This window comes from Girardinichthys multiradiatus, chromosome 3, assembly GCF_021462225.1.
Source record: "Girardinichthys multiradiatus isolate DD_20200921_A chromosome 3, DD_fGirMul_XY1, whole genome shotgun sequence".
NCBI lineage: Eukaryota > Metazoa > Chordata > Actinopteri > Cyprinodontiformes > Goodeidae > Girardinichthys > Girardinichthys multiradiatus.
In genome coordinates, this window is record NC_061796.1 from 37,649,387 (window position 1) to 37,670,794 (window position 21,408).

General features: G+C 38.9%; 2 protein-coding genes across 4 annotated transcripts in view; one reads left to right on the forward strand and one right to left on the reverse strand.

Annotated features, from left to right (window-relative positions):
* Positions 1–2,780: 2,780 nt before the first annotated feature.
* On the forward strand, positions 2,781–10,149 carry yrdc (yrdC N(6)-threonylcarbamoyltransferase domain containing). The gene is made up of 6 exons (XM_047360305.1): positions 2,781–3,042; positions 7,973–8,168; positions 8,311–8,425; positions 8,527–8,646; positions 8,727–8,857; positions 9,493–10,149. Exons 1-6 carry the CDS (start codon positions 2,871–2,873, stop codon positions 9,560–9,562), a joined length of 804 nt encoding a protein of 267 aa, XP_047216261.1. The 5' UTR covers positions 2,781–2,870; the 3' UTR covers positions 9,563–10,149.
* A 2,731-nt stretch (positions 10,150–12,880) lies between these two features.
* LOC124865309 (glycoprotein endo-alpha-1,2-mannosidase-like protein) overlaps positions 12,881–21,408 on the reverse strand; it is a 44,868-nt gene continuing 36,340 nt past the window's right edge. For all 3 annotated transcript variants that reach the window (XM_047360301.1, XM_047360300.1, XM_047360299.1), the window contains 2 exons: positions 14,981–15,057; positions 12,881–13,749 (listed from right to left, as the gene is read on the reverse strand). In XM_047360301.1, coding sequence (XP_047216257.1) covers positions 13,113–13,749; positions 14,981–15,057 — 714 coding nt within the window. In that variant the 3' untranslated portion in view covers positions 12,881–13,112. The remainder of the gene's footprint in view (positions 13,750–14,980; positions 15,058–21,408) is intronic.

Sequence of the window (21,408 nt, forward strand, 5' to 3'; positions counted from 1 at the left end):
CATCCTGAAGAGATTTGGTCTGTAGAAAGATGCATGATTAGACACTACACAAGAAAAAAAGTGTAAACAGAAAAAGTACTCACCACTAGGATATCTTTTAGTGCCTTCAAGTCATCCAGGACAGTGTTACACACATCTATATTCTCAGACAGGGTGGCCAGCCTGACATCAACTTTCTCTTTCTGCAGAATTTGGACAAATTACAACCAAATATGAAAAACATACATCTCAAAGAATTAGACTATTGAAAAGTTAATTTTAGTAACTCAGTTCAAAAATTTTACTTATCACAAGTTTTTACTACAGCTTAAAGCTAATGAAAACCCATAATTCAGTTTCTCAGTAAAAATCAATTTTTTCCATACAAGAAATTGTTAGGGTCATGTTTTTGGCCTACACAATCCTAGGGAGGGAGACTGCAGACAGTTTCCCAGCAGACGATCAGTGACACCCTCCACAAAGAGGTTAAACCACAAAACATCATTGCTAAAAGATGTTCGTTTTCCAGAGTGCTGTATCGAATAATAATGGAAAATGGAGTACAAGGCAAAAGTGTGGCAGATAGAGATGCATAAGCAACAGAGATTACAGCTTTGTGTGGATAGAAAAGAAAAGCCCATTCAGGAATTTGGGGGTCACAAGGGTGTGGGCAATGGCAAGGGTCAGTACGTCAAGAGCCACCACACAGACATTTCCAGGACATGGGCTATAACTGCTGGATTCCTTGTGCCAAGACACTACTGAATCAGAAATGATGTGAGAAGCCCTTTACCTGTGTTGAGAAGAAAGGGACTGGACTGTTGCTTAGTGGTCTAAAGTCTTCTATTCAGATTAAAGTTTGGAACTAAAGGTCCCAACATCCAGAAGAAGATTGGACAGGCAGAGAACACAAGTTGCTTGAGGTCAAACAATTTATGCCTTCTGCTGACAACCTTTGTGAAGATGCCAATTTCATCTGTTTGGCAAAGGCCTGGTAATGTATGATTCATTTGATTCAGTTGTTTTGGAGCAGGGAGGCATCACAAAGCTTCAGCAGAGTAGCTCTTGTGGACTGGAGCTGGAGAACCCTGATCTGAAACATGCAGAACAGTGGACACTTGAGAATTGATTCAAGACACCAATGCCATAGAATAAGCTCTACTGAGTGTTGTCAATATCTCAACAGAGCCACAGGCTGGTTGATTCATGCAAATGAAGCCCAGACGAAGTAAAGTACAAGCTTTTCAGAAGGCTTTTCTGTATCAAGTCTTTTTTCTAGGGCCCCATAATATTGGAGAGACACGAAACTGCAACATTACTGAATATGACAATCACAATATTAATTTTAGTTATCACATTCCCTCTTCTTAAGTTTCATCTTGGTCCCCAAGAGTTATTTTAGGTGTGGACAGGTCTCTGAGGTCATGCGATAAAGTCCTACTGGCTGTACATCACACAAAGCTGAAAACTAAGGGTGATAGAGTTTTTGCAACAGTAGCTCCCCGACTCTGGAACTCTATCCCCTTGTGTATAAGGACTGCGGATTCAGTGGTGTCTTTTAAAAAACAGCTAAAAACTTATCTTTTTAGGCTTGCATTTGGTTAGTTTAGTTTTGATTTTATCTTATCTTCTATTTTACATTTATAAATATATTATTCCAATTGTACTTTGTATTAGTGTTGTGAAGCACTTTGTGATCTGTGTCTTGAGAGGTGCTATATAAATAAAATTTTACTTACTTACTTACATAAAAGAGGTGAAAGTCCATCCAAGTGACCAAATATCTTATTGGTAAGCAGATTTAGCACAAAACATTGGCTAAAAAATATTGCATCCAAGCAGTGCTTTGCTATTGGAATAATTAAATTGTTTGTTTGTTTGGCAATATTCAATTTTTTGATCAACAGTATTTTTGTTTTTCATCAGCTGTAAGCTGATTAAGTGTTTATTAACAGTTCAAGTTTATTTAGCTTCAAACGTGCTGCTGAAAGATCCGTTTGGACATGCAGTTGTCAGTCTTATAATGTTGAGACCGACCTGTTGCAAGAAAACCAGGTCCTCTTCAACAGTGTGCTTCATATCCGCATCCATTAAACCGTCTGTTTAAGTGAAAACATTTAAAATGACAAACTAGTTAGCAAGTGTTTTTTTGTTTTTTTATTTATTATTATTGTTTGTTTTAGAAAACGGTTTTACCTGTGCCCGAGGCCATAGCTGTAGATATACCTCGGTATTGTTTTTTTTCTAAAACAGTCACAGGTGTTTCACATTTTCCTACTTGGCCCATCGCGTGATGACGTAATCCGTCGAGGACTAAACGTGCAACAACCCAATAAATACAAAAATAAATCATTTAATTTTTTTTTTTATAAAAATATTTTGATAACATGTTTACTTTGTACGAGGACCATGCTAAGAGATTTTTTTTTTTTATTACGAGAATAATTTGGTAAGTCATAACATTACGTGAATGAAGTAATGACAGCTCCTCTTCCACAAAACAAGCAATTTCTTCCAAGTCTTTGTGTTTCTTTCTCCAAAACAGACACAATCATATGCGCAATCCTTTCAAAGTCCTGATACTGGTAATAATTTGATGCAGATGTGCTAAAAGATTAGGAATGTGCTTATTTGTAAAACCGATACTAAAGTATAACTCCACAAGCTGCTCCACATAACTAATTTTAAAGACTGCGCTTTTTGGATGAGTTGTCAGAAAAATTCCGACTTTATTCTCGTAGTTTAAAAAAAAAAACTCGGCAGTTATACCTTTAAGAAAGCGACGTCATCGTTCATTTGCGTAACCCGGAAGTTATCTGACGTTGCATCAGGCAATAACATGCTCCTGGTTGGTGGAACACCACGCCGTAGTTTCTGTTGAGCTTGATTCTATGAGTTTGTTTGGATTTCTTGCTGCGGGGTTGATTAAATTCGGAGGATCCCACAATTCAGCGGTGGCTCGTCGACTCGAACCCGAAATGTGTAAAGTACCGAAGACCAAACTGCTCCGTTTGTTGCCGCCGACCTCCACCGGGCCGGTGGTTCATCAGGAGACCCACACAGGTACCCATGTCAGCATGTAATTCGGAATCGATCAGTATACTGGGTCCCAGTCAGTTTGTAGACGCAGATAGTTTTGCGGCTGAATGGGACAGAGTTTAACGACTAAACAATCGTAACGTAAACCAAAACACACGTCAGCTCCTTGAAAGTGTTGTTAAACCTTTTTTTGTTTGTTTTGTTATCATATTAAAGGGACGTTGAGAAGGCACATACAATCAATAGATGAAATGTTGTGGATTTTAAGTAATAACTTAATCCATTTTGCTCTGTGCCATTTTTAGTGTCATTTATTCAGCCATGGGTTTGTATGAGATTCTCACAATATCATAATTCTGAGTATTATTACCACGGTTTCACTGCATGACAGTATTTACGCTGAGGTTTTAGACAATAATTCTCACTCATCGGCCACTTTATTAGTTACATGTTGGTAGCATCACCACTCAGTTGGCTGCTGCTATGTAGGCAGCGCACAGTGAAATCATTGACATGTTCAAGAAACCCAGTTTGAGATGATTTGGGTTTAGTGGCATGGAGCATTATCCTACAGGAGGTACCATCAGGGTCATATAGAGACGGAGATGGTGAGCAGCAATACTCAGACAGGCTGTGGACTTTAAACAATATGAAAATGGTACTATGGGTCTCAAAGTAGGCCAAGAAAATATCCCTTACACCTTCATATTACCACCAGCCTGAGCCATCCATACAAGGCAGGATGGATCCATGCTTGTATGTTGTTTTCAATCAAATCTCACCCCTCCATCTGAAAATCACAGCTGAAATTGAGATTCAACAGAATTCAATTCAATTTTCAATTCAGTTTATGTATATAGCGCCAATTCACAACACATGTTGTCTCAAGGCACTTCACAACAGTCAGGTACATACATTCCTATTAATCCTAATCATTGAACAGTGCAGTCAGAGTTAGCTTTTTATTCAAATTGGATAAAAAGTTTTTCTATCTAAGGAAACCCAGCAGATTGCATCCAGTCAGTGACTTGCAGCATTCCCTCCTCCTGGATGAGCATGTAGAGACAGTGGACAGTCACAGTCGTTGACTTTGTAGCAATCCCTCATACTGAGCATGCATGTAGCGACAGCAGAGAGGAAAAACTCCCTTTTAACAGGAAGAAACCTCCAGCAGAACCAGGCTCAGTGTGAGCGGCCATCTGCCACGACCGACTGGGGGTTTGAGAGAACAGAGCAGAGACACAAAAAGAACACAGAAGCACTGATCCAGAAGTACTTTCTATGGGAAGGAAAAGTAAATGTTAATGGATGTAGCTCCTTTAGTAGTTTCACCTAGAAAGAAAGAATAGATCAACCCTGAGCCAGTTTTCAAGGTTAGAGTCTGAAAGAGAGCACATAGAGTTAGTCACAGTAGAAGCTCAGTCAATTGCTATATCTAGGAGAGAGAAAGGGTTAAACACTAAAAGACAGGGCCATGTGGATCATCAGTAGAGCATTAAGTTGTTGCCAGCAGAAGCTCGGACGATTCCCCTCTCCAGAAAGGTGTCACATGTAGACACAGAGCCAGGCCAGATGTAGCTTCAAGGAAGAGAAAAGAGAGAACAAGGTTAAAAGCTGAAATAACAGCAAATAATGCAAATTTGGAGAGTAGTGTGAGAATGTAGCGAAGAGGGTGAAAGTGGTCGTTATGTCCTCAAGCAGCCTATAGCAGCATAACTACACAGATAGTTTCAGTTCAGATTATTTAGTTAAACGGCGCTTATTTACAACAATGTCGTCTCAAGGAACCCCACAAAGGGTCCCACTCATGGTCATTGTTATACTAAAAACCACAATGATTGGGATACCTCCCTCTGTCAGACTGATCACACCCATTGGAAAAGAGAAGGGGTCATTCAGGTAGCAGAAATGGAGGGTGTGTTTGCACCTCAACCATATCTGAGCCGGTTTAGGCTAAACCTGACTCCACCTTACTCCAACCAACTAAGCCACTCTAACTATAAGCTTTATCAAAAAGGAAAGTTTTAAGCCTAGCCTTAAAAGTAGACAGGGTGTCTGCCACACGGACTAAAACCGGAGCTGGTTCCACAGGAGAGGAGCCTGATAACTAAAGGATCTGCCTCCCATTCTACTTCTAGAGACTCTAGGAACCACCAGTAAACCTGCAGTCTGAGAACAAAGTGCTCTGTTAGGAACATATGGAACCATCAGATCTCTGATGTATGATGGAGCTAGATCATTAAGGGCTTTATATGTGAGGAGGAGAATTTTAAATTCTATTCTGGACTTAACAAGGAGCCAATGAAGGGAAGCTAAAATAGGAGAAATATGGTCTATCTTTTTAATTTTCATCAGAACTCTTGCTGCAGCATTTGAGTCAACTGAAGGCTTTTAACTGCATTTCGTGGACATCCTGATAGTAAAGAATTACAATAGTCCAGTCTTGAAGTAACAAATGCATGGACTAGTTTTTCAGCGTCACTCCTGGATAGGATATTTCTAATTTTGGCAATGTTCCGGAGATGAAAGAAAGAAATCCTAGAAACCTGTTTAATATGGGATTTAAATGACATGTCCTGGTCAAAAATAACACCAAGGTTTTTTACTATATTATCAGAGGTCAATTTAATGCCATCCAGGTTAAGTGATTGACTTAGCAGTTTTTTTCTTTTTAAAGACTCCAGTCCAAAGACTACAACTTCTGTCTTGTCTGAATTTAGAAGCAAAAAATTTAACGTCATCCAAGTTTTTATATCTTCAAGACATGCTTGTAGTCTATCTAACTGGTTGGGTTCATCAGGATTTATGGATAAGTAAAGCTGAGTATCATCAGTGTAACAGTGAAAATGTATCCCATGCTGCCTGATAATTTGACCTATTGGAAGCATATATATAGTAAAGAGAATTGGCCCAAGTAATGAACCCTGTGGTACTCCACAATTAACCCTGGAGTTTAAAGATGATTTATCATTTACATGAACAAACTGGAATCTGTCAGACAGATAAGATTTAAACCAGCCTAGTGCTGTTCCCCTGATCCCTACAGCATATTCCAGCCTTTTTAAGAGAATATTATGGTCGACTGTATCAAATGCAGCACTGAGATCTAACAGAACCAGTACAGACACAAGTCCATTATCTGAGGCCATAAGAATATCATTAGTGACTTTCAGCAGAGCTGTTTCGGTGCTATGATGAGCTCTGAAGCCTGACTGAAACTCTTCAAACAGGTCATTTCTGTGTAAATGTTCACACATTTGATTAGCAACTATTTTCTCAAGAATTTTAGATAAGAATGGAAGATTGGATATAGGTCTGTAATTTTTCAAGTCATTTGGATCAAGCGAAGGTTTCTTAAGTAAAGGTTTAATTACAGCTAACTTAAAAGCCTGTGGTACATATCCATTTACTAAAGATAGATTAATCATATCTAAAATGGGGCTGGTAATCAGAGGGAACACTTCCTCTGGGATTGGGTCTAACATACAAGTTGAAGGTTTAGATGAAGCTAATATTTCTGATAACTCAAGAAGCTTCACAGGATCAAAACAGTCCAAACACAGATCAGGTTCTGCAGTTATTTCCGATGTTGTCTCACTTGGTGAGGATGAAGTAATCATCTTCGGGGGTATGTCAAAGATTTTCTTTTTAATAGAATTAATTTTATTTAAGAAGAATCCCATAAAGTCATGACTGCTAAGAGCTAAGGGAATGGATGGCTCAACAGAGCTATGACTCTGTGTAAGTTTAGCAACTGTACTAAAGAGAAACCTAGGATTATTCTTGTTCTCTTCTATTAATGATGAGAAATAAGCTGTTCTAGCTTGGCCAGACGTGTCATGGTTCTTCCAACCTGCTGTTGTCCAGTTTTGTTGAGTCTGCGAATTTTACCTGACAGGAGTGGCACCCAGTGTGGTCTTCAGATGCTGTAACCCATCTGCTTCAAGGTTTGACGTGTAGTGCGGTTAGAGATGGTGTTCTGCTTTGTTTGCAAATTATAGCTTCAAAGGCAGGATAATGCCGTTTTTCGGAGAAGCAGCTGCACTGTGTTGCCAGAAGAAACAGTTGGGATTTTTTAAATAATAAAGATTATAAAGTTTTTTAATAAAGTTTTAAATGACTGGATAAAATAGCTACAAAATATTGACACTTCCAACATTTTTAATACATGTGTTTTTTCTGTCTCATTTCAACACTCAGGTTTCAACCATCAAACCCAAACTATCACCTTCTAGAGCAAGTAAAGTGGTCAAAATGTTCAGAGAGAAAACTTAAGAACCACTAAGGCAGGGGTGTCAAACTCCAGTCCTCGAGGGCCAGTGTCCAGCAACTTTTAGATGTGTCCCTGGTCCAACACACCTCAAACAAATGGCTGCATTTCCTCCTCAGTATGCAGTCTAGTTCTCCAGAGTCCTGCTAATGACCTAATTATTTGATTCAGGTGTGTTGAAGCAGAGGAACATCTAGAAGTTGAAGGTTACCGGCCCTCTGGGACTGGAGTTTGACACCTGTGCACTAAGGTTTAAAGCCACCATGAACTGGGAACTACTGGAACAACAGTGTCACTGACTGTCCACAGTGAGGCATTATTTCCCCCTCAAATGAAAGGCTGCTGACCTAGAAAGACAAACATTATTTCTGGCATTATCCCGACCTGAACCCTACAGAGAATTTATGAACTGTGCTTAAAGCAGGTCCAGAACGTCAAATATCGATTCAGAATGGTTCCAGCAGCTTGTTGGTGGCAGCAAAAGCATGTGATTTAGGTGCAACTTGCTATAGGAGATCAAATAAAATTTTTGAGTTGTGTATGTATGCATTTGTTTTTGATGTTTCTTGTTTTATGGCCATTTCATTCTGAAGGAGTGCAGTTCAAATATGTATGTATTATTGTCAGTGGTGAGATCCTGCTATTGATCGTCTGCTTACCGTTTTGTTTCCCCTCAACCCTCAGATGATTCGGAAATCCTGAGCTGCACAGTGAAGGCTCTGAAAGATGGTCACATTGTCGCAGTGCCCACAGACACTATCTACGGCCTGGCGTGTTTGGCCCAAAACACTGAGGCTGTCAAAAACATCTACGGAGTGAAAGAACGGAACGGACAGAAGCCGCTGGCGATTTGTGTTGGAGAAATTCAGGATATCTTTCAGTGAGTGTGCTGATCTGCATCATGATTAGATTTTGACTTAGGAGAGGCTTTTAGTTCTCTGTTTTCTACACCTAAAGTGACTGTGTGTTCGGTTTAGTCATTAAAGAGGTAGAGGACCCCTAACTCTTTGTTTCCTGAGTAGGTACTGTAAGGTGAAGGTGAAGGAGGAGCTTCTGCATGATCTCCTGCCTGGTCCTGTCACTCTAGTGTTTGAAAGGTCTGAAGAGCTGAATACAAATCTCAATCCATTTACATCAGTACGTCTCTTTCTTTAATCGGACAACCATTTAAGCAAAATCCCAAGTGATGTGTCCTTTTAGGAGGTAAGCTGTTATATTCATGTCCGTGTTTCACTTAGCTTGTAGGCGTTCGTATCCCCGATCATGCCTTTATGAGGCGCCTCTGCCAGATGTGTGGGGAACCACTGGCACTGACCAGCGCCAACATCAGCTCGCACACCAGCACGGTGGAAGTACATGTAAGTCTCAGAAACAGATGTTGGGTTTTGAACGGTGTGCAGCGTTTGGTAAGCTGAATGTGGCTGCTTCCATGTTAAAGGAGTTTCAGGAGCTCTGGTCAAAACTAGCCGTGGTGGTGGATGGAGGACCGATAGGAGACGAGACACGGCAGGGGTCAACGGTGATTGACCTGTCCGTACTTGGTAAATACCAGGTCATCAGACCAGGCTGGTAAGTTTTCTGATCTGGTGCTGTTTCAAATAAATAAACGTCCCCAGCACTGAATACTAGCACTAGAATAACTAGAAATTCTGTGATATTCTTAGAGGTAAAGACTGTAATGAGAATTTCTGGATTCCTGAGCAAATCCTCCGTTCCTATTCATGCAGGAAAACTGATAGCTTGAGTCTGCTGTAACGTTATAAACAGATGTTTAAATTTTTAAACTTAGCAAACTGGCTGCAAAGGTGTGGGTTTTTATTCAGTAAAAAGACTTTGCAGTTAGAGTTCGTTTCATTTTCCTATAAAAATCCACGTGTATGGACCACCTGCTGTGTTACTGTCTCAGTACAGCACCAATACAATGTACTCGGTGAAAAATCTGCCGTGATTATGAATCGTCTTAATTAAAGTTAAGGACCTACTGTAATCAGCTGTTTGGCATTAATTCGCCTGATTAGACACAACCTCAGCTTAAATATCTGCCAGCTGGGATTAAATGACAGAGTCAGCTCCTTATATTGTGTTTATTTTTGCCTCTCTGACTCTGAGCTCCATCACCGTCCCCCTCTCCCCCAAACCTCCCACGCTTACTCTGAAATGGACTTGGTGTGTTAAACAAGAAATGACCCTAATTCTGTTTTCAGTGCCCTTTCTGCCACGCTCGACATGTTGGAGCACAAATATGGAATGTCAGAGGACTCGGGGGAGGAATGACCTTTAAACCCCACGCACTCCAAACGCACGCTAAGACGCACAACCAGTTCTGGCCCGAAGACACTCAGGAAAGCAAGAATATGAGAACTGGACATTCCAGTAAAAAAGAATATAACTCTACGGCCACAGGTGGCGGCTTTCTTCTCAAACTGAGAGTTGCTTTTTCTTTTTGAGATTACATTTTGCTTTCGGTTAACCGTTAGTCATGGGGTGGAGGAGTGTTTCACGATGTATCAGTTCAGTTTATTCAGAAAGAGACTAAATAAGGTCAGTTGAATGTTTAGTAATATTTTCTCTTTAAATCTTTCTGTGCTTAGCAGTCATTTTTACTGTATGCCTAAGATATCCTTTATAACACCATGAAAGGAATATACTTATAAATATACTGTATGTTGTTTTAATACAGCACATTAATTTCAATAATTTATAGGATGCTGCCCTGTTTTTTTTTTTTTTATTGTTCCCTTTGTTCTGCCATTTGCCTACTTGCATCTTAAACTGGAGTTGCTGGTTTTTTTTTTATCTTAATTTCTTGATGCAGCTCTGTTTAATAAATTATTATAATAAAAGTTTTATTCAATTTTTAACTTTCTTTACGCATTTAAAAATTTCTAAGGCTTTGTCATTATTTTGCTGAGGTTTTAAAGGTAATGTCCAGTAGTGTACGTCTTTCCACTAACAAATGTTTGCGGACAATGAAAGCACAGCTGGGTAATGAAGTAGGATTTCCAATGAATTTTTCACAAAACACAATGTTTTTAATTCTTCCTGCTTTTGGGAGCATTTATATCAAGAAACATAAAATTCAGGCCAAATAACGTTTGACAGATTTTGACATAGATTATGAATTTTGATTTGCAAAAGGTTCTAACTCTGTGTCTGAGCCAGCGCTTGACTCAGACGACACCATGCCACGACAGATTCGGCTGGGGCAAGACAATAATCATCTTCAGAACCTTAACTGTTTTCTGTTGTTCCCTTTCTGATTTTTTCATCTTATGTCCATCCATCCAATATCTATATCCGCTTCCTCCATACTGGGTCACGGGGGAGCTGGTGTCTGTCTCCAGTGGTCTACGTGTGAGAGGCGAGGTACAGCCTAGACAGGTTGCCAGTCCATCGCAGGGCAACATACAGAACAAACAACCATGCACACACCCATTCATACCTAAGGGCAATTTAGAGAGACCAGTAAACCCAACAGTCACATTTTTGGACAGTTGGAGGAAGCGGGAGAACCCAGACAGAACCCACCCATTCACGGGTAGAACATGCAAACTCCATGCAGAAAGACCCCCAGCCAGGAGTCAAACCAAGGACCTTCTTGCTGCAAGGCAACAGTGCTGTCTTTCGTTTCTGTGCATATATTAATCATTTGTAAAATTAATTACCGATTTATTCTACTTGATGCACTATGCATTATTTAAATCAGAAATCACTTAAAAGGCATTTTGAGGCATTTTAACTAAAAATGAGCTTTTAGACTGGATCTAGAGTGTCAACGCCACATAGAAGAACAGTCTGATGCTCTTTGTGTTGCGGCATAGAAAGAAGTTGAATAGCATAAAAGCGCCAATGGAAAAATATTCTGACCAGATCCTCTTTACAAAGCACTTCCATTTGTTCAGTTGTTGTCAGATTGCTGTGTTTTCACATACAATTCAAACGTATGCCTCAGCTGTACAGACTAAAAGTTACATTTGAATGTTGAATTTGATCTAAAATATGCAAATAAAGAGGAAACAAACAAGCACTATCCAAAAGGGGGCACTCATAAGGACACTTTTCAGTTGCCTCTTGTCACCAGAGGCATGTGTGAGTGAAACTGGTTTTCCGGGAAGGTATATTCTGATTTTACTTATTTTGCAACAAATTAGCAAAACAGACAATGACATTTTGTTCTGTAGGTGATGAACAATATCTGAAGTTTTAAAATCTTAATTCCTATATTTGCATCCAAGGAGGCTGACGTCCTGGTGATCATTTAAAGGCGCTTTTTGAAAACTGACCAGTCCTTGTACCTGTCAATGACGGAATATTTTAGAAAATTTGCTTAAAAAAATCTAGAAATTGGCCTGTGGGAGACAAACTAAGTTTTAGACCTAAGAAAAAACTATTCAAAGCAGAAAAATGGTTTCTAAATATTTTCTTTAGGAAACAGTGCTCAAAGGTCCATTAAATAACTGGAAAAAGAAGAACCTGAGAGATACTGGTGGTACTGCAGCTGCCTTGAGGCTGACTTCAGTGATACAGTAAATTTTGGTATTAATTTTAAGGTAAATAGGAACAAATTAACCGATGTAGAACTAAACACCAACAATCAAAAAGATCAGTTCTTCAAACAAACCGATCTTAGCTCATCAAGACAATTGTTTTTAGGAGCTCCCAGTGCGAACTCAATTGGACAACCGTGAAACCCGGGGGAAAAAATTCCTGCGGTTGCTTATACTATGTTTATAAAATAGCAAATTCAAAAGGACTTGCTTATTGTAATACATTATTTATAATATATTTCTCTGCATTTTGTAATTTCAATCACTGTAGCAACATCTTCACTAAGGAGTGTTTTCTAGTGCTGTGTGTTAAAGATGTAATGAGATATAAGTTGTAGGAAGTGCAAATAAACAGCTTTTTATTACAACTAAATCAAATCTTGGTTGTTTTCTATAAAACAGCCCATAATTTGCTGTAATTTAGAAGGTAATCATATAACTTTTCAGGTGAAGAAAGTTGCATGAAAAGTTCTGTGAAAGTAGCTGGTAAGTTCAGGACCAAACCTTGAAAGGTTATGGGCTGGATTACTCAGTGCTTCCCAAAGGTTTACACATTAGACAGCCATATTGGATTTTGAGGTGTGAAAGAGCTGATTCTCCACATAGACTTCCTAACATGAGACCTTTCTGGCAGTTTTTCAACCTAAAACCTTAGTAAAATAAACCAAAAACATAATTAAACCATGTTTTTCTGGTAGTCATGCAGTGTTAATGGGTATTTTGGAATTTTGACTGTGTGGATTGGCATAAACCCACAATAAATCCAAAGTTGCGTACGCAATTCTTGTTTTAGAAATTCATTCGTTTTATGTTGTATGATTATTCACTCCAAAAACATAAAGGCTAAGAATGCTTTCCATTTAGCTCTATGGTCAGATTAATGTCTAAATGTAAATTCTTCTGTATTTAAAAAAAAAAAAAGATCAACTTGTCTTATTATATGAGAAATTAAACAAATCAGGTTGTGCACAAACAAGAAAAAGTCAACTCATTTACAAACCTTTAGTGTTGTGTATCAAGGAAGAAAATGTTTCTTGGCTATCAATTGTTGGAGTTATCTTTTTACTGTTGAGATAGACATTTTGTTTTTGATTAACAGGTGTAAGAGCAGATCAGACAGACCCACAGAGCACTTCAGAGGCTGTGAAAAATCTGGTAAAATTGCTCTAACCAAAGACCCTCAAAATTGTGTTTTAGTCACAAGAATGAGCATTTGCTGCCATTTTATCACTCAGACTCCGTAGAGCATGCTGTTTAAAGTTAGTTTGACTCAAAGTTCACATCAGCCACTGCTGCTTCTCTTTTTTGAACTGCTCGGCCCAGCTGCGGGTGAGTTCCAGGTAGTGCTCAGGTCCGTGTGGCTGATAGTCCAAGTACACACGGGTTACAGTTTTCTTAGGCATGGCCCTCTCTATCTGAGTCCCTTCGTGCCATTCGTTAAAAGACGTGATGGTGACAACCTCTGGCCTCACGTTGAGTGCTGCCTGCAGGGCCGTCTCGTAGTAACGGCCATTCACCCTGTTCCGCGTGTTGTGGTTGTTCCACGGTCGAATGCTGGTGTCGGTGTAACCGGGTCCAACGCTGGGGATGAAAAGGAGGTTGTTCCCGTCGCAGAAGGCTTTTATTGCCTTCCAGTTGTGGTGAGAGGAGCCGAAGGAGAAGCCATTGGAGGCGAAGTAAGTGTACATGCCGTCAAAGCCACCAGCGAGGATGTCATGCTTGTGACGTTCCTCAACGATCAGAGCAATGAACATAGAGTCATAGGCTGAACCACGCACACTGTGGGAGCCAAAGGGAGTCAAAAATTCAGACCAAGACTCTGGTGGAGTCAGATAGGAGTCATAGATGTAGAACAGAGGAAGGTTCTTCCCTGTGCTGGAAGTGAACTTGTAGAAGGCCCCGTGGTCACCGTACCTTCAGAGATAAAGAACAGACATAACCAGTAAGTGTTGAACATACTTAGAATATCATCGAGATGGCCATTTATTTCAATAATTCAATTCAAAAAGTGAAACATTACACACAGAGTGATACATTTCAACAATTTATTTCTGGTATTTTGACAATTGTAGCTTACAGCAAATAAAAGACTAAAGGCCAGTTTCTGAAAATTAGAATATTTCTAAATACAGCAATGTCAGCGTATTGTAAAGTATGTCTGTAGTTAATGTACAGTACATGCACTCAATACTCAGGAGTGGCTTGACACAAAAAAGTGACAGTTTTTGCCCTTATGGTTTCATCTGTATGTTGTGCCTCTTGAAGCTCCAACTCCAGCTGCAGTGTACGCTTTGTGTATTTCCACTGGAGTCTTGAATAGGATTTCCGTTCACAGTCCGCAGAAGGCTTTGGTTATCCCCGTTGCATGTGCACCTTTATCCACACTTTTTCCTTCCACTCAACTTTCTATTAATATTAATATTCCTGTATGCAGCATTCTGTGAACTGCTACCGTCTTTAGGAATGACTTTTTGATGCTTACCCTCTGAGTGAAGGGTGTCAATAATAAGTTGCTGAACAACTTTCAAGTCAGCAGTCTTCTCTATGTTATTAAATTATAATGAAGCTTCATAATATATGAGTTTACCTTCTTAAAATGAACTGAAATTTCAGTGGCATTCTAATTAATTGAAATTATTTGTTTTTAGTGATAGTAAATGCTTTGCTGTAATGAGCTATATTTGCTGGGGTTGTGTGGAACATTAATATTCACCATCCTTGTATAAATCACTTAATGGCAGTTTAGTAAAGACCATTTTACTGAATATTTCCCTGCAAATGAAAGGTGTATGTTTGCAATGGATATTTTTACCTGATATCCTAAACAACTTTGGTAAAACATGTAGATTTTCACCTAAGAACATCTGTAAGAGTTTGGTTTCAGCAGGGGGCTTTAAACTATGTGTGTATTTAACAGGCACCTTCCTTCATACGTACTTTGATACTAAAAGATTGAAAAGAAAAGAAAACCGCTTTCACATCGAAGACCCATTTATAAATCATGAAACGGGCCTTATGTAATCCTAAAAAGCAACCTAAAAGTATTTCTATGTTTTGACCCTTGTTTCTTCAGCTATGCATGCAAACCTAATGGATTTCTGTTTGAGTTGCATCAGTGATGAAGCGCAGTCAGATGAGCACCTACCTGTCAATGATGTACTTGATGTTTTCGTGCAAAGTCTGGTCATTTCTCCCTCTGTAGGGCTGGATGTGAAATGCAACCTGGAAAAGAAATTATGGAAGATATGCAGTTTCTCAGTTTTAACTCGCATCACAGTCCTAACTTGTAAGAGTCAATATGTAAATGATCTGACCTGACCCTGTAGGCCTATGTTAATATGTTCCTTACTGAGGTCAAGCTTTTATAGAGACCAAAAATAACTCAGCAAGAGGCATCTAAAGTCAAATTTTGTTGCAGGTGATCAGACTAAGAAATAATTTTACCACTGTTCTTTCTTCAAAACAAGTCACAAGTATTATAGTCTTTTATGACAATAATTTCAAAAGCGAAAATAACTACTAATTGCATATTCATGTTGGTTGCACGGTGTCGCAGTTGGTAGCACTGTTGCCTTGCAAGCAAGAAGGTCCTGAGTTCAACTCCCAGCATGTGTGGGTTCTTTCTGGGTACTCTGGCTTCCTCCCACAGTCCAAAGACATGCCTGTTAGGTTAATTGGTCTGCCCTTAGGTGTGTGTTAATAAGTGTGTGCATGGTTGTTTGTGTGCTGCCCTGTAATGGACTGGTGACCTATCCAGGTTGTATCCTGCCTCCTGCTCATAGATTGCTGTAGATAGGCACCAACTTCCCTGCGACCCACTATGGAAGAAGTGGTGTAGAGAATGACTGAATATTCATGTCAAATTCCTATATGTTATTTATCCTAAGCAGAACCGCCTCTGGTGACTCTTCAGTTTTCGACAGGAAACATCTATTTTCATTTAATGGGAGGGTAAAAAGCTGCAATGTTACAAGAGACCGGAAATGGCATGTAAACTAAAGCTAAATATTTTAAAAGGAAGACTGAAAATTGTGTGAGTTTGATAATGCATAATTTAAAGACAAACAACTTTAAAAGCAGTGAAAATCCACAGAGAACAATGTGAGGAAAAAATGGCTTTAACAAGGACAAAAGCGACTAAATGGATGTCATGAAGTGAGCTCAGTAAGGATGCCTAGCTCAGTCTTAAGTACTAGGGGCCATGAAGTACATTGTCACTGTTATACTAGATGTAATCCTGTCGAGATTTTATAGCACATTGTTGTTGTTTGGCCTATGGAGCACTGTTGGAAACCACTGTCAACATGATATTTACTGCAAATGTACTAGGAGACTAAAATGATGCTTGCAAAAGGTTTAAGAAGTGGATACACACAGTGCCTTGCAAAAGTCCCTGTCACACAAAATGATGCATGGTTTCCAAATTGCTTTACAAATAAAAAATATGAAAGGTGTGCTTCTTTACATTCAGTCCTAATCCAACTCCTATTCACCCCTAAGGAAAATCCATTGCTATCAACTGGCTTCAGAAGTCTCTTAATTGTAAATAGAGTCCACCTGTTTGTAATTTAATCCCAGTATAAACCCAACAGTTCTGTGAAGGCCTCAAAGATTTGTTAGAGAACAGTAGACTGATTGGGGAAAGAGTTGAGGATAAGTTTAAAGCAGTGTTAGGTTGTAAAACAACATTTCAAGCAACACCTCATGGAGCACTGTTTAATCATTCATCTGTAAATGGAAATAGTGTGACACAACTGCAAACCTGTCAAGACATGGCCGTACAGCTACAGTATTATGAAAAATATTTGCTCCCCTACAGATTTCTGGTGCCTTTGCAGATTATTGTATGAATTAACTGTGGTTCACCACATTTTTAGGTCAGTTTCACCAGCCACACTCAGACCTAAATCCTGCGAGACCTGTAGAATCAAGAAATACCTACAGTAGAACCTGTCTGATATCATGAAGTATGCTAAAAGATCTCAAGAAGTAACACAAAATGTGCCCATAAAAAAAAAAAATCTAAGTTATTAACATCTATCAGTCTGCAAGAGATTGTAAAGCAAATTTTAAGGCTTTAGGACTTCAGAAAACCATAATGAGTCAAATGATCTACAAATGGAGAAAACATGGAACAGTGGTGATGAACTTCCCTGGGAATGGTCGGCCTGCCAAAATTACTCCAAAAACAGCATCTAAACCACTGCAGGCCTCAGCTGTCTCAGTTAAGTGCCAGTGTTCATGATTCAGAGACTGGGCAAAATTCCAAGGCAAAAACCATTGCTGACCAAAATGAAGAGAAAGGCCCCTCCAATATATGCCAAAAAACATCCTGATCCCCAAAACATTTAGAAAGCATTCAGTGGACTAACAAGTCAAAAGTGGAACTTATTGGAAGATGTGCATGTAGTTACATCTGACATAAAACCAACACATTTCAGAAAAGAGACATTATACTGAGAGTCAAACAAGGTGTTGGTGGTGTGATGTTCTAGAGCTTCTTTGGTTATTTTGGACTGGGATTATTTGCATTTATTACTGGAACCATGAATTCCGCTTTCCAGAAAAAATCCTAAAAGACGACGTCCGGCCATTGGTTTGTGACATTAATGTCAAGCATATTTGTGTTTTGCATCGAAGCAATAATCCAAAGCACACCAGGAAGTACCCTCTGAGTGGCTCCAAAACAAGAAAAAATAAAGGTGGCCTGATACAAGTCTGGACATAAATTCAATTGAGATGCTTAAACAACCCATTAATGCTGGAAAACTCTCAAATGTGTTTAAATTAAAATGATTCTGAGTGGGTCAAAATCCCTCATAGCAATGTAACAGACTCATTGCCAGTTATCACACATGCTTAATAGCAGTTCATAGCAGTTATTAGTTTTATGGGCCAATTACTTTTTCAGATAGAGCCAGGTTGTTTTCTACAGCTTTTTCCCTTTTTAAATAAAATCATCATTTAAAAACTGTATTTTTAACTAGAGTCAACATTGTGTAGTATTAACATTTGTTTGTTGATCTGAAACATGTAAATGTGACAAAACAGAAGAAATCTAAAAGGAGGAAGATTATTTCCACAGCAATGTTAACTTACAGATAGAGCACAGTTAGCATTAATTAGAGAAGCAGCCAACAGAACCACGGTAACTCTGGCAAAACTGCACTGAATTGAGAAACTGATGTTCACAAGTGATCTCCATCCAGTCTGACTGAGGTTGAGTAATTAAAATTCAATCTCTAGTTGTGCAAAGCTGATAGAGACATACCTCAAAAGAATTGCAGCTGCAGTTGAAGCAAAATATGGTTCTTCAAAGTATTGACTTAGGGGGGGCAAGTGTACACAATACAAATGCCTTTCCCAGTTTTCAGACTTTTTTTTGCAAAACCTTTTCACATGATTTAGAATTATTGAGTACTTTGTGTTGAAATCTCATATAAAATATGAAATAATATAAACTTTGTGGTTGTATTATGCCAAAATGTGAAAAGGTATAAGGCGAATAAGTACTTTTCTAGACCCCACGAATAACCTGCCAGGATTCTGGCAAGACAAACAGGGATATCGAATGCTTTATGGGCAACAAAACTGTCGCTTTGATTTATCTCTACCTACAGACCTAACGAAGTGTGAATCATAGCTCGATGTTTATGAAGCCATACTCTTTCTGGACTTTGTGTGCAGTAAAGTGAGTCTCTAGTGTGAAACTCTTCTGTAAAGCAAATGGATTGGGGGATATAATGCCACATGATTGTCACCCACAGGGGAGACACAAAACTGTTTCACTGCAGCTCAGTGTAGGAACACTACAGTACAAATTTCCCAAAACACTGGCTTATAACTATGCTGTAAATTTGAAGTAAATGAGCTCAAGCCTTCATAAACACTGACAGTATGACCCCAGAACAACTGCAGCATGATTTATGCTGAGCAGAGTGGAATTTAATGTCATTTCATGCAGGAAGCACAAAGGGAGGGATGTGGGCCAACACAAACACAAAGCTTTAAATCTTTGTAATAATTAGACCAATTTCAAATAAGCTAGGGGATTTTCTGTAATTGAGAGCATCTCTTTCTTCTGTGGCCAATGGCAGTGGACAGACACATCAACACAAGAAAAAACAGTTAAAAAAATTAAACAGTTTGGTTGATCACAGGGCACCCATGGGCCATATTTCCCTGTGCACTTGACATGGCCTACTTACGAGACAGAACTTTTACAGCCCCACGGGCTGCAGATTGTTCTGAGGCACAAACTGACTCATGGGACTTTTGATGCATATTTCCCCTCTGCTCATTTCCTCCTGCACCCAGCTCCCAGGATACCCCCACCACAACCACCCTGTCCCCACCAAACCACCCCCACGTACTCCCTTGGGCAGAAGGACTATTTCAGCTTCAGTTCGAGCTGAGGTCGAGAAGCAGCAGCAGCGCTTTTGAGGTCCATGAGATGAGCTCTCCAACTCTGCTGTGCACAACACAGAAGCTGTGTGTGGGAGCTGCTGAAAATACCTTTCACCTTATATAATGAAAACTCCATTGGTTTCTTTCGTAGCGTCACCCAAAGATAGGTGATGGGTTTTTTTTAGCTGTGTGGTGTGGGATTGCTAGAACAATTGATGTTGGATGTACAGAAACTTTTCCTGCAAAGTTTAGTTACAAGCAAGAGAAAAATCCAAAGTTGTTCCACAGCAGAATTTTAGGTCAGTGCCTGGTCATTTTTCATTAATGTTTAGTATCAAAAACTTCAATTTCTTTTTTGCAGAGAAAAGTTCACATCCTCATTATCATATGGAAATCATATTGTTCTATGGCTTTTGAAGATGCATTTGAGACGTTCTTCTTGCAAGGTGGAATAAATTTACAACAAGGAACTTTTTTAAAGATTTTTTAAAACAGGTATTGGGTGCAAATGTTTGATTTTCTCTAATCCAAACATACAGGCTAAAATGTATGGCTCCAGGTGAATTTGGCCTTTGTAAGCTAGTACCCTCATTTCATACTCCTGCTTTGCCATTTCATCGCTTCTATTTTATACCTGTAAACAAACCATTTCTTACCCAGATATTTAAACCATGATGTTTTGGTTTATTTTCTGTTGTAGTCAGCATTTTAATGAATTATGAAGATAAATGCTCATAAAAATACTAAAATCTTACACTTTATCATATATTATCAGCTAATAACTGTGTATTAGACTCTATACCCATTTAGTCTTGTTCTGATCCCTGTTACATCCTGTTGAATCTTAGAAAAGCGACCTCCCTCTAATACATATAATTTACTGGAATGATAAAAATATATTTAATTTGAGTAGACAACTGAGCAGATTACTGAAAATGACTTCAAATGGGAGGTTGTCAAAGCAGATAAGAAACATCCCCCTGGTGGGTACGACTTGATGCATGGTTGGTATGAAACTTCCCACAGTAGACAGGTGCATTTCATACCCAAAACAGTCAGGTATGAAACAATCAAAAATACAAAAGTATGAAATTTGAAAGAGGCAAAATGACCACCACCTCAAATATTTGCATGCATCTCCACTAATGTTTCAATAAATGCCATTTTGCAAGTTGCAAAGAAACCACTTGCTTTTTGTGAAAATCAACAATGTTCTGGCATAATTCTGATTGAATATTTGACCACTCTTCCTTTCAGAAGAGTTTATTTAAATTAGTTTGTTTCCTGACACAGACTCAGCTTTTTCATCTAGGAGGAAACTCCTCCAAACAGTCTTGGTTGTTGTGACCAAATAGCTCAGCCCTTTGTTTCTTCTGATGGTAAACCTTTTCTCTAGAGGGTATTTGGCTCATACGTGTGAGCAGATGCAAAGTTCAGTCAGGCTTGGAAATGTTGATTTTGAAGATTGGACTTTCTTCTTGGTCATCACTCTTACAGTCCATGTTGATGTAAAACCTGCCTCACTTCGCAGGTTTGAACATGAACGTCTAACCAAATTTATTTAGGGCATTAACACAGGACAATAAACACAAGCAACTTTTGAAATGGATAAAGCAGGCTAACATTTTACTTCTAGTAGCCCTGATATCAACCCCAGTGAAAACATATGGATTATCTTTACAAACTGGGTCTATGCCAAGAAATGAACCAGTTAAAAATGTGGCTAATCAGTTCTGACATTATCTCAGGATGTATGTATATAATTGAGTCTGTAGTAATAATGTTGACCCTGTGTCGATTACATAAAATCCACAATAAATTCAAACTTGTGCACCAAATTCTTGTGTTTTTTTTTTAAATATTGCTGATGTTTTTAATGATTGTGGCATTATCATTCTACTGTAAAACATAATGGTTCAAATGCATCTTTAAAAGTCCTAATTTAATATAATAGTGATGATGAATGCATGTATATTTCTCAACAGAGCTGTAAACCTACTCAACTTTACTGTGACACGCTTCAGTCAGGGAGACTGCATGTTTCGTTTTCCTCCTCTTTATTTTAGATCGATCATGCTTCCACAAATAACACAGAACAGGGCAAGAGGAAACAAAGTTGGAAACCAAAGTGGATACAAAACCTGCCTTTCTCATGTTGCACATTTT